General features: G+C 33.2%; 1 protein-coding gene across 1 annotated transcript in view; it reads right to left on the reverse strand.

Annotated features, from left to right (window-relative positions):
* LOC134722320 (fatty acid synthase-like) overlaps positions 1–14488 on the reverse strand; it is a 60559-nt gene that overhangs the window by 27249 nt on the left and 18822 nt on the right. The window contains exons 13-22 of the mRNA XM_063585928.1: positions 13446–13591; positions 12717–12825; positions 10979–11146; positions 10387–10545; positions 9997–10111; positions 8699–8949; positions 5466–5603; positions 3877–4007; positions 2838–2979; positions 2008–2119 (exon numbers count right to left, since the gene is read on the reverse strand). Coding sequence (XP_063441998.1) covers positions 2008–2119; positions 2838–2979; positions 3877–4007; positions 5466–5603; positions 8699–8949; positions 9997–10111; positions 10387–10545; positions 10979–11146; positions 12717–12825; positions 13446–13591 — 1471 coding nt within the window. The remainder of the gene's footprint in view (positions 1–2007; positions 2120–2837; positions 2980–3876; positions 4008–5465; positions 5604–8698; positions 8950–9996; positions 10112–10386; positions 10546–10978; positions 11147–12716; positions 12826–13445; positions 13592–14488) is intronic.

Consider the following 14488-nt stretch of genomic DNA (forward strand, 5'->3'; position numbering starts at 1 on the left):
ATCATTATTGATTATTTTTTTTAAATATTTGGCACAAGTAAAGTTTTATCCTTTCCAATATTTCAGTAAAATTTCATTGCATATAATATAAATAACCATCATCGGATAAAAAAAACAATTTACAAACTTCTTTAGTTACCATGTCGTCTCAAGGTGCCAAAATATTTTAGTGGGACACATTAAGAAGAAAAGTGCTTTGTCACACTCAAGATACATATATATATATATTGATTTCTCAGAAGAAAAATTGCAATGATATTCAGGGTTAATTTGCTACAAGTGTCAATTTCAAGGGAATATTCTTTTTCAACTCTTTTTGATATGAAACCAGATGTGACATACCATGTTTAGGAGGTATTAAATCTCAACCTCTAGATGTCTTTTAGTTGTTTTTGTTGGATTGATGTATACCCAATTTTTATAAATTATTGTCAGTCATCTAATCAAGATTGTTTTTCTCTCGTGAGCTGTTTTACCTATGATTATTAATTTTGTTGACAACAGCACATGTGGCCTTAGTTTCTAGGGATAATTTTTCATGTCACTCTACTGTGGGGAGAAAGGAAACAATTAGTCAGTAAGATCATGGAAGTAATATTTAGAAGGAATAACAACGACTAATTAGCATGTATTTATAGCATGCTGAGCTCTGTACTAAAGTCATACCATTTCATCCAATTATAGTCTCAGCGGTAAGACCCCTTTGGTTACTATCTGCGTTACCACGGTTGTAAAATTGCATCTGGAATTTCTTATCAGTCACATGGTTTTATCGAGTCCGGTAATTTTAAAGTACCTGTGTGAAATCCGAGGTTTATTAATAAGAAGGTGGCGCTGTATCATATAAAACCTCTGCCTTCAGATGAAGTCGTATGATGTAAAAAACTTGAAAAACGGACGAGAATTGTTCAAACTACAGCAGTTTAACATGGAAAATTGTATTTGATTTAGCATATTTTTGCTTTTTACCTTTTGTTTTAAACTGTTCTAAAAGTATTTTCCGGTTAAAAGCGGATCCCGAGTTAAACAGATAAATACCGTTGAATCGATCAGGTTTCACATGATGTTTAACAAAATAGTGTAGGCAAATGTAGGCATAGATTTTTTTACTGTTGAAATGTGCAAAGTTAATCGAGATTGAATAAAAGAATATTTACTTTCAAGTATTCTAAATTTATGTAAAATATATTTCATAAATGTCATTGATTGCATTATTGAAACTGGACAACTAAAATGGGGATAATATTTTCGTAAATATATATTATTGTGGAATGCTTGTATTAATATAATAAGCTATACAGCAAAAATTATAACAAACCGACGAAATGGGCTTGAATCTATCTGTCTTACGGTAAATTCATTTTTACACAAATTAGTTTATGTATGAAGACCTTAAATTGAAGGATAGAACCGTTTAGTATTGTGAATATTTTAATTGACTATAAATACACGAAGGATTAAGATTTTTCGTATTAAATAAAGGGGGTTCAAATGTATTTTTTTTTTACAATCATCTTCTTAACTTACGGAAATGTTTTCTTAACTGTCGGTAAATATTAAAATTGAAATGACACAATCTTGTTCTCCAATTTTCTATGTGATAGCTGTCGGTTTAAACTATTATGATCAAACTAACCAAAAATAGGCAAAAATTGGACTAAAATAAAAATTGAACGAATGACTCTTTTGGCAGCGTACATCAACGGAATGTAAGGAATGCACTATTCGGGTTACTTCGCACGTATAAAGGACAAAAACTTGTCTGTTCGTAGTTCTCCGTGAACACGAAAATGACCGATAAGTGTCAGTGATTTGATCGATCACATGCGGAGAATCAACTTCCATGCCAGATATTGAACCAATTAACAAGTTATTGAAAGATGGGCGGTAACGCAGATGAAACCTTTGAAGTGACGACGTTGTTGTTCCTTCTAAATATTACTTCCATGGTAAGATCAAAGGAAAATTTGGATAAATCTTTTTTTATTCAAATCTACGATAACTTACCCATCTTCGGCATCTTCCATGTTTTCATTGACATCTAAATCATATCCTGGTATTTTAGGAAGTTCTAACTTTTCAGATGACAACATGAAATTTCCAGAGAACAATACTATTCCTGAAACAATACAAAGAAAACTTCAATTATACAAAACAAGCATTTAAATATTCAAACTGTCATGTTTACAATTTGCTTTGGAATTTTCTATATAAAATCAATAAATTAAAATAAGAAATGTGCCAAGCAAGTATGTACTATAAATTCCTAAACTTATTTTTTTAATCTTGTCACTTGTTGCAGAAACAAAGTTTGGTCAGACAAGCCAGAGACAATCACTAAAAATGCCAATTATTCAGTAAGTATACATAATTTGATTCTATTTTTCATGGGGATAGTTGTATTTGTAGCTTCTGTTGACCATACTTTAAGCGTATAATTTGAAAAACCATGGAATACTGTGGATTTGTTATAATTCGTTGGATACCAATTTTTGTGGGTTTCGTGAGTACAGGTGAACCACAAATTCAAATGTTCAATGAATACTATATTTTTAATAAGCTTTGTATAGATAGATTTGCAAAGCCATGAAATCAAATATCCACCAATATGTAAGTTTTCAGCAATCCACGAAAATAATTGAATCCACAGTATTAAATTCTTGTTACTGTTGAACGATATGTTAAGTATAGTAAATCCTCAGCTTAAATGGTACTGAGTGCTTTCCTTATAAAATATGAAATATATTTAGCTGGACATCATTTGACATTGTATTGGACATTATATGTGTTTTCTATATTTGTGTATGGTTAAGCAGACTTAATAATTTTATTTTTACCATTGTTATGTACAGCAAATCTTTGTTTTCCCTGTAGAACTTGTACCACAGCTCCTTGGAGAAGTGCATTTACTGTATCTGTATTTTGATTGAGATCTAAATTGGAGAAAGTTATTCCTCTGTCCAACGCAGCTTTTGATTCCTACAATGGTAGTGTTGAAAGTATTAATCAAAGTGCATGTAAGCACTAAAGGGTAAAGATTGCGTTAATTTATCAGTGGGAAGTAAATTCAAATATTGCATTGTCAATGAAAGCATTGGTTGTAGTTGATTCAACTATAATTCTGGCCAATGGGAGATAATTCCAATTTTTTAAGATGACTTTTATAATGACATCATTTATATTTTAAGACCAGATATTAGATTCCTAAACCTTGCAAAAGTAATGTAATTTATTTGACAAGTGTAACATTGTTTTTTGCCTTGAGTATCTGAGCATACAATACATTGATAAATTTCTGTCATGGATAGGATTTATAGAATTTTATGATCAATGCACTATATTTTGTGTTATAAAAAGGTAGTTACAAACGTTGGAAGATTTCGATACCAGGTCAGTAACATAGGGTTTTGATTCCATTTCGTGCAATCTTTAACAAAAACTACAATCCCCTAGGCATACCAAGTAAAAAAACACCATTTTCTCTGATCATATACCATTCATTTCAGTATTGGAAAATAATTTAATTTTGGATGTAATGCGTCTTCTGATTGGCTGACGTTATTTTGTTATGAGCCCATAGACATAATTTAGTCATGTGACCCTGAAGTCATCAACATTTTTTCATGGTTTTCTACGGTTTAAAATAGAATTTAGAATTAAATTATAAGAAATGACTAATATTTTTTCTGTCTATTGGAAATAACATAAAAAATGTGGTGCACACTGTTATTTTTTTTAATAACCTGCTACACACGTTATTCAGTGTGCACCACATTTTTTATGTTATTTCAAATAGACAGAAAAAATATTACAGTCATTCCTTAATTAAATACTACTGTATTTCTAAATCCAAACTTACAAATACTGAAGTCTTACCAAGGAATGATCTTTTGAAGTTTTCTGTGATATGGCTAACCAGCTGTGATAAATCAGTGTAGCCAGTGGTGTATGTATACCCTCCGAGTCACCGAGGTCGATAGTGTACGGCATAACAGCTTCATCCTTCACTGAAATAAAAAGTTACATATAAGTTTGGCCAGTGGTGTATGTATACCCTCCGAGTCACCGAGGTCAATAGTGTACGGCATAACAGCTTCATCCTTCACTGAAATAAAAAGTTACATATAAGTTTAGCTAGTAATGTATGTATACCCTCCGAGTCACCGAGGTCGATAGTATACGGCATAACAGCTTCATCCTTCACTGAAACAAATAGTTACATATAAGTTTAGCTAGTAATGTATGTATACCCTCCGAGTCACCGAGGTCGATAGTATACGGCATAACAGCTTCATCCTTCACTGAAATAAAAAGATACATATAAGTTTGGCCAGTGGTGTATGTATACCCTCCGAGTCACCGAGGTCAATAGTGTACGGCATAACAGCTTCATCCTTCACTGAAATAAAAAGTTACATATAAGTTTGGCTAGTAATGTATGTATACCCTCTGAGTCCCTGAGGTCGATAGTGTACGGCATAACAGCTTCATCCTTCACTGAAATAAAAAGTTACATATAAGTGTAGCCAGTGGTGTATGTATACCCTCTGAGTCACCGAGGTCGATAGTGTAGGGCATAACAGCTTCATCCTTCACTGAAATAAAAAGTTACATATAAGTTTGGCTAGTAATGTATGTATACCCTCTGAGTCCCTGAGGTCGATAGTGTACGGCATAACAGCTTCATCCTTCACTGAAATAAAAAGTTACATATAAGTTTGGCTAGTAATGTATGTATACCCTCTGAGTCCCTGAGGTCGATAGTGTACGGCATAACAGCTTCATCCTTCACTGAAATAAAAAGTTACATATAAGTGTAGCCAGTGGTGTATGTATACCCTCTGAGTCACCGAGGTCGATAGTGTAGGGCATAACAGCTTCATCCTTCACTGAAATAAAAAGTTACATATAAGTTTGGCTAGTAATGTATGTATACCCTCTGAGTCCCTGAGGTCGATAGTGTACGGCATAACAGCTTCATCCTTCACTGAAATAAAAAGTTACATATAAGTTTGGCTAGTAATGTATGTATACCCTCTGAGTCCCTGAGGTCGATAGTGTACGGCATAACAGCTTCATCCTTCACTGAAATAAAAAGTTACATATAAGTTTGGCTAGTAATGTATGTATACCCTCTGAGTCCCTGAGGTCGATAGTGTACGGCATAACAGCTTCATCCTTCACTGAAATAAAAAGTTACATATAAGTTTGGCTAGTAATGTATGTATACCCTCTGAGTCCCTGAGGTCGATAGTGTACAGCATAACAGCTTCATCCTTCACTGAAATAAAAAATTACATACAAGTTTGGCTAGAGATGAACGTAAACCCTCAGGGTCATAAATGTTTATGGATAGTAAAGATAAGTGATTCCAAAAGCTACTAAATAAAAGTTTAAATGACTGTTGCTTTGATCCTTTTATATAGCACTGTAAGCATTCTTATATCAAGTCATGTTATACAAACCTCTTGAGAAGAATTCTGGCCAATCTGGTATTGACCATGAGTAGGAATGATCCCATCTAATAAGAGAACTAATTGATGGAGATTTTACATCCAATGGGAAATCAGACTGGTAAAACACACTGACATCCATTGGCTGACCTGTCAAAAAATAAAAAGTATAATTGGTACATACTGTGCATTCATTTTTTTTCGTGGATTTGAAAAAAACTTGCATGTTCATGGATATATTAAATAGATGGGGAATTTGTGTATGGGACACAGATGATGCCCCCGCTTGCATATCTTAGAGAATAAAGGTACATAACTGAAGAACTGTAAAAGTGACACTTCATAAATTTGTACTTGACCTGAGTTTTGTGGTTATAAGTATTGTGTGTAAGTTTCAAAGCTTTTGGTTCAGGCAAACTTACCGGTAAGTTCGAGAATGGAAACAACAAATTCATCAATTTTTCCATTTGTAAAAGGGCATCATTCTAGAATGGTAAAAGTGATACCAGCAAAATGTAAACTTGATTTGTACTTTGTGGTAATAAGCATTTGTATAAGTGTCATAACATTTGGTTGAGGCAAACTAAAGTTTAGAGAACAGAAACCAACTTTGGGACATACATGAATACGGATAGACAAGTATAAAACTTAATGCTCTCTCTGGTACTGCTTGGACATAATAAAACTGTTGTTCATTATGGTATAAAATAATGTTCTGATATACTCCTTGTGGGACCATTTGATACAACATCTATTCTATCATTTTGTTGCTATGTTTGTTTATCATATTATTTCATAAAACCATTTCATTGGTCATTAAAATAAATAGTTTTACTTTCCAATGTCATTCATGATAATTTCCAAATCAATATAACAAGAAATCTTTCCTGGTGATGATGTAAAGGAAGATGAAAAGACACACTTTGACTAGATATTTATCCTAGCATGCATTGTAAATAAAATCAACAAAACATGTACTGTGGATTAATTAATATTTGTTGGATACAAATTTTTGTGGCTTTTGTTGGTACAGCTACAGGCCTAGGGGAACAAATATATTCAACAAATTAAAAATTTTCTGAAAGAATGTATGTAGACTTTACCAAAACCACAAAATTTAATATCCACAAACAGGCAAGATTTCCTCTTTCTATGAAAATTGGTACCAACAAAAATAAATGAATCCACAGTATTCCTAGATCTTCCTTTCAGATACTTACCAATTATATGAATCTCTCCTAATGTCTTTAGGAAGGATACTTACCAATCATATGAATCTCCCCTTATGTCTTCAGGAAGGACACATGGTATGGTTTACAGTCTATAGATTTAGATTCTTCACTAATGTCTTCAGGAAAGATACTTACCAATCATATGAATCTCTTCTTATGTCTTCAGGAAGGATACTTACCAATCATATGAATTTCTCCTAATGTCTTCAGGATGGATACTTACCAATCATATGAATCTCTCCTAATGTCTTCAGGAAGGATACTTACCAACCATATGAATCTCCCCTGATGTCTTCAGGAAGGATACTTACCAATCAAATGAATCTCTCCTAATGTCTTCAGGATGGATATTTCCCAATCATTATATGAATCTCTCCTAATGTCTTCAGGAAGGATACTTACCTATCATATGAATCTCTCCTAATGTTTTCAGGAAGGATACTTACCAATCATATGAATCTCTCCTAATGTCTTGAGGAAGGACACTTACCAATCATTATATGAATCTCTCCTAATGTCTTCAGAAAGGACACTTACCAATCATATAAATCTCTCCTAATGTCTTCAGGAAGGATACTTACCAATCATATGAATCTCTCCTAATGTCTTGAGGAAGGATACTTACCAATCATATGAATCTCTCCTAATGTTTTCAGGAAGGATACTAACCAATCATTATATGAATCTCTCCTAATGTCTTCAGGAAGGAAACTTACCAATCATATGAATCTCTCCTAATGTTTTCAGGAAGGGCACTTACCAATCATATGAATCTCCCCTAATGTCTTCAGGAAGGACACTTACCAATCATATGAATCTCTCCTAATGTCTTCAGGAAGGACACTTACCGATCATTATATGAATCTCTCCTAATGTCTTCAGGAAGGACACTTACCAACCATATGAATCTCCCCTGATGTCTTCAGGAAGGATACTTACCAATCAAATGAATCTCTCCTAATGTCTTCAGGATGGATATTTCCCAATCATTATATGAATCTCTCCTAATGTCTTCAGGAAGGATACTTACCTATCATATGAATCTCTCCTAATGTTTTCAGGAAGGATACTTACCAATCATATGAATCTCTCCTAATGTCTTGAGGAAGGACACTTACCAATCATTATATGAATCTCTCCTAATGTCTTCAGAAAGGACACTTACCAATCATATAAATCTCTCCTAATGTCTTCAGGAAGGATACTTACCAATCATATGAATCTCTCCTAATGTCTTAAGGAAGGATACTTACCAATCATATGAATCTCTCCTAATGTTTTCAGGAAGGATACTAACCAATCATTATATGAATCTCTCCTAATGTCTTCAGGAAGGAAACTTACCAATCATATGAATCTCTCCTAATGTCTTCAGGAAGGGCACTTACCAATCATATGAATCTCCCCTAATGTCTTCAGGAAGGACACTTACCAATCATATGAATCTCTCCTAATGTCTTCAGGAAGGACACTTACCGATCATTATATGAATCTCTCCTAATGTCTTCAGGAAGGACACTTACCAATCATATGAATCTCCCCTGATGTCTTCAGGAAGGATACTTACCAATCAAATGAATCTCTCCTAATGTCTTCAGGATGGATATTTCCCAATCATTATATGAATCTCTCCTAATGTCTTCAGGAAGGATACTTACCTATCATATGAATCTCTCCTAATGTTTTCAGGAAGGATACTTACCAATCATATGAATCTCTCCTAATGTCTTGAGGAAGGACACTTACCAATCATTATATGAATCTCTCCTAATGTCTTCAGAAAGGACACTTACCAATCATATAAATCTCTCCTAATGTCTTCAGGAAGGATACTTACCAATCATATGAATCTCTCCTAATGTCTTGAGGAAGGATACTTACCAATCATATGAATCTCCCCATATGTCTTCAGGAAGGACACTTACCAATCATATGAATCACCCCTTATGTCTTCAGGAAGGACACTTACCAATCATATGAATCTCCCCTAAATTCTTCAGGAAGGATACTTACCAATCATATGAATCTCCCCTAATGTCTTCAGGAAGGACACAGGGCATGGTTTACAGTCAATAGATTTAGATTCTTCACTAATCACAGCTTGTACACCATTCAAGTTAACATTGATGAGTGTTACATAGGATGGCATGGATTGTAGAATATCATTGGCTCTTACAACTCGGTTCAGGATACTGCTAATGGCACCACTGTCCACATACTGATCTGGGTGTTGTAAGTGTTTAGGATTCTTCATCAAACCTGATCTGAAATTTATATATGCAGCTGCAGTTTAATATAGGGCAGTATTGTGTAAATCTACTGTGAATTAAGTCTTGATATGAACAATAATTATAAGTAACAAGAATGTGTCCTCAGTACACGAATGCCCCACTCGCACTATCATTTTCTATGTTCAGTGGACCGTGAAATTGGGGTAAAATCTCTAATTTGGCATTAAAATTAGAAAATCATATCATAGGGAACATGTATACAAAGTTTGAAGTCGATTTGACTTCAACTTCATCAAAAACTACCTTGACCAAAAACTTTAACCTGAAGCGGGACAGACAGACGGACGGACAGACAGACCAGAAAACATAATGCCCCTCTATTATCGTAGGTGGGGCATAAAAACAGGAAATAGTAAGGACGCTTTGTGTTGGTTCTATGGTTTTGTTGGCTTGTTTTCTTAACACATTTATCCCATTGAAAAAGAAAGAAAGGATACAATAGATACAGTTAAGTCTACCTCATATTTTGACTAACATCTAGAAATTGACAATGAGGGTCTGTTGAAAACAAAACTTTAAGCACAAGATGATTCCAGCTTCCCAAACTTTCCATTTCTATGAAGCAACATTCCAGCAGAGCCTGCATACGGAGTGTATATATATCTCCTAATTTATATGATATTCTCAGGCATGCTCATATGGAAACTATTAAACCATAAGTTCCAAATGGTGTAATTGAAATCACCCTGTCATAAATTTTACAGACGCTTATGGAATATGGGTTTCACAGATTTGGGATATGTTTTTGAAGTGGTCACTACAATCCTGTTACCTTTTCACAAATGTGTCCTAACAAATTAAGACTTTTTGCCCGGTTTTTAATATCATGAGCGACAGGACGGGTTCCACATGTGGAACATGCTTACCCTCTGGGAGCACCTGAGATCACCCCAAGTTTTGGTGGGTAGTCTTTAGTTTTCTATGTTGTGTCTTGTTTACTATTAATTATTTTGAAAGAAGTCTTGAAATAGTGAATGGTTTCAGATATAGAAGCTACAACATAAGTTGACCATTCCATACCTCATCTTTGGTTCCTGGATGACAACTTTTAGTTTCTCCATTACTTTCTCAGTAAGACTATCTAACAGTCTACAGTATAGTATTATACCATCTGTCAGTTGTTGGTAGTAACCACCTAAAAAAGTCAAGAGAAACAAATAAATTTTGATTATTGGAAGTTCAGTTGTACTAGAAAATAGTGATCATTTATGGACAAAAGTTAGAAAATAGTGATCATTTATGGACAAAAGTAAACAAGTATCAAATTCTATATTGTTTATTTTTTGGTGGAGAGGCACCTCATTGGCAATCATAACATATCCTTTTATTCTTGTATCAGATGATGTCAGTATCTTACACTTATAGTTAAGTTAATGAATGTCTGATCAATTTTGAAGACCACAGTTTTACCTTTATCATGGATCAGTTCTAGAGTCTTATCTGTGTATCCATTGGCAACCCCTATAATTGCTGAGTCATCTGATAAGGTTGTCAATACCTTGACCTTTGGACCTAAACAATACATCTCCTGCAGACTCAGCTTTACTTTGTAGATCTTGTAGTCTTTTGCTGAAATTTTAATACATAACAACATCAACTAAAGTTTCGTATCTGATGTACATTAAAAATCTTTAAAAAAACGTTGCAACTCTCATTTCACTGTTGCAGAAGATCTATTCAACATATACAAATGAATATATATTTCCATTTGTAAATGAACTTTAGATGTAACACTGAATATATACCTTTTTTTTTAAATAAACAAGTTTTTCAAACAAATATGCAGTCAGTTCAAATTATTGAAATAGTTTTTTTAAAACTCTTTATTGTGCATATTTTCCTATTAACAAGATGTTTCCTGATTTCATGGCTTAGCTCCTTATACAAAACAAATGCTTCTTGATTATCCAAATTGAAAATCAAATGTAATGGAAAATGCTTAACAAAGGTAGGCATTTTTTTCAAAAGCCTTGTTTACTTCTTGATCTATTATTATACTAACCACTGTGTCTGGAATGCTCTTCTATAGTTTGTCCTATAATATATGCAACTCTCAAACACTGTTCTCTGGTCAAGCTATTGTCCACATAGCATGCTACAATTTCTGACAAACCAATACCATATACACCTGAAATCTTTACCTTGGCAGCACGGAGACAATCAACAATACCTAAATATAAACAAGAGGCCCTAAAGAGCCTGTGTCGCTCACCTTGGTCTATGTGCATATCATAAACCAAAGGACACAGATGGATTCATAACAAAATTGTATTTAGTTGACGGTAATGTGTTTGTAGATCTAACTTTACTGAACATTCTTGCTGCTTACAATTATCTCTATCCATAATGAACCTATAAATTTATCCCAGTAGTAGAATTACGGAATTACAGAATTACAGAATTGCGGACAAGGGTAAAACTATATGGCACCAACAACTTCATTGCGGGGACATAAGAGTGGAATGAAACTTAAACTTGATCTGAAGCTCACATACCAAAAATCAGTCCAATATCTGAAAGAGTTTAGAAAAAAGGTCTGTAAAACTGTGATTTTCAACAATTTATCCAAATTCAAAGCCTGTAATTTCAGCAAAAATTAGTGAAGCAGAACAAAACTTAATCTGTAACTTATCATAGTTAACTCACATACCAAAAATCAGCCTAATATCTGAAGGGGTTTAGAAACTCTGTATAATGGATTGTTGCGGAATGACGGAATGATGGAATTTCGGAATTACGGACAAGGGTAAAACTATATGGCATAGACAACTTTGTTGCAGGGCCATAAAAATAAATAAATATGTCCTTTAGGGATAATTTCCTTAAGCTTGTTGTCAGACGTAGCTGTTTTCATATAAACATCAGCTGAAGCATTTTAACTAAGATCTGCAAACAACATCAATAGGCACAGTTAAACCTGAATATATAACATTGAAATTTGATTGAATGCAATCCAATTTACAATTGTACAATATCCAAATTAAGGTTCCACTAAAGTCAAAATATAGGACACTTCATAAACATCTAAACTTTGCCTGTATTTTTCAACCTATAAGGCATAAAGTCATAAACTATGAGAACATATGTTCATTTAAACATACTTTACATATACACAAAGTATAAATTGTAAATAAACTTGAAATTGTTATGTTGTGGCCAAACCGGTTCTTGGGGTGAACAATAAATTTTCAAAAAAATCTGGAGGCCTGCAAGACGACTTAATTTGCTTAAAATTGGTATAAACGAATACTATTACATGTAATGCAGGGCAAGCGAACCAAAGGCTTACTCTACATGCATTAGAAATTAGCTCTAATTATTGTAAAAGTATCCAAGGAGTAAATTATGAGAGTCTTGTGTTTTTGCATTCAAAACTTATTTTTGATTTAACAGATTTTACATCAAGTTTTGATGATTGCATAGATGAATGGGTGGATTTTAAGTGTCCAGTGGCAAATTATATATGCATACCCCATTTCCATTCTCAATTTTATATAATGACATGAACATATCAATAATAACTCAAATCAAATAATTTTGTTTTAAGACAAGGGGAAGAGTCTCTCATACTTGCAACATTTGAGTGATCGATAATTATTGAGTGAATCTATTTATTATGTCATTATTTTCCAGTTATATATAAAGCAAATTAAATATTTTTTTGGGGAAATTTCAGAACTTTCTGCATTTTTTTAATAATAGTTTTAAATTCCTGGAGAAAATATTATTTTTATAAATACCTATCATTATTGCTATAGCTTTGACAAATCCATTTGCTGTAGTGGGTTTGACAGGAAGTTTTAAAGCCTCTGTCATGATCATCTTTAATCCAATCTTATCCTTTACAATCTGAAGAATAAAATATTAAATGGATTCTAAAAACATCTACCTTTAGAAATACTTCTATTAAAAAGTTTATTGCAACATAAAAGCTTAGTTATTTTGATCTTGTGGCAGTGCATTGCTTTACTGTTTTTAAAAGTTCCGACTTCAACTTTCAAGATATGTCTTTTTTTTTTAATTCAGCATCTGGTCCTTTCATTTGGTTTTACTTGCAAGTTTCTCAATTGCATACTGTGTGCAAACTTGCTGTTTTTTCTAGGATTTAAAATACCCATAATTGGAACTACAGAAAAGATGATCGTCAAAGGGTACAGATAGCCTCAAACCAACATATTCAATCATTTGGGAATGATTGAACTAAATTCTTATGTCACCCTTGAATTCAGGTGTGTAATGTTTATTCCAGATACTATGGATTCATTTAGTTCGTGGGTACCAATTTTATGTGGTTTGAGGAAAACTTGCATATTCGTGGAAATTTAATTTTGGGGTTCTGGCAAAGTCTACATACATTTCTCTAGAAAGTTTGTAATTTATTGAATATTAAAATTGTGTTTCTATTGTAACCACGAAAATTGGTATCCAACGAATACTAATGAATCCATAGTAAACAACGACATACTTACAACTTGTGACTGAACAATAGACTTCATAAAACAGCCATTATTCAATAATTGTGGATTAAAGTCTAACATATCCCATATAAAATCTTGTAGACAAAGCCAAAGTTCTGAACAAGTCGGTGCTTCATTGGAAAATCTTTGTGTCAGCTCTGCAAAATCAAATAATGAGATTAATAAGTTGTGGTTGTTTCCAATATTAAAAAATAATAATAATTATTGCAATGGAATCATGTTTAACAAGAATACCTGTCCATAGTACACTATGCCCTTCCTGAAATATATTTCTTTACCTAAAGGAAATCTGTACTTCATCAAAACATTTAAATTTGTTGTCTCTACTTTTTGTTCAATTTTATGGAGGTCAGTTTTATTGGTGCAGGAAAAAGGGGAGACAACTAACTTTTGCAAGTGGCTAAAAAAAATACTAAGAAACTGAAGTCTTGATGATTAGAACAGATCTTTATGATTCTAATTACAATACATAGTCCTACACTGGTTAAAACTGAATTGTACAGGAACAAAATGTCATGGTGTAAACTATAACAAATATCAAGTCAATATCTTCAAGCAAAAAAAAAGTGTGGAAACCTGATTTTGTCCGAGACAACATTTGTCGTCCCTTGATTTTCGTTGTTCACGAATATAGTCCATAGTGTTGACAGTGGGTTACTTGCCATTAATTTTTATACCCCTTCCAAATTTATTTCTCCATGTTTAATGCCTCAAATTGCTAGTAGGGGGTGAAATTACACTGTAAAAAAACTTGGGTCCAGAATTTTCAAGGAAAGTAGTGATTTGGTCCAGCTGAAAAAGGTTAAAAATTAGCACTTCAGAAGCTGTCAAAAGATTTCAAGACGCCCTAAACATAGTTTTCTATAAATTTGATATAATTTGTCCCTGAAATAGTACAACACACTGTAAAAATTTCATTGAGAAAGCACATGTGTGATTTTTTCAATTTTCATTTATGTTCTAAAAGAAATGCACTACAAAATAATTGTGGTCTCAGACCATTTGTTGGACTGAAGGATGGACATACAGACAGA

This window comes from Mytilus trossulus, chromosome 6 (genome assembly GCF_036588685.1).
Source record: "Mytilus trossulus isolate FHL-02 chromosome 6, PNRI_Mtr1.1.1.hap1, whole genome shotgun sequence".
NCBI classification, from domain to species: domain Eukaryota; kingdom Metazoa; phylum Mollusca; class Bivalvia; order Mytilida; family Mytilidae; genus Mytilus; species Mytilus trossulus.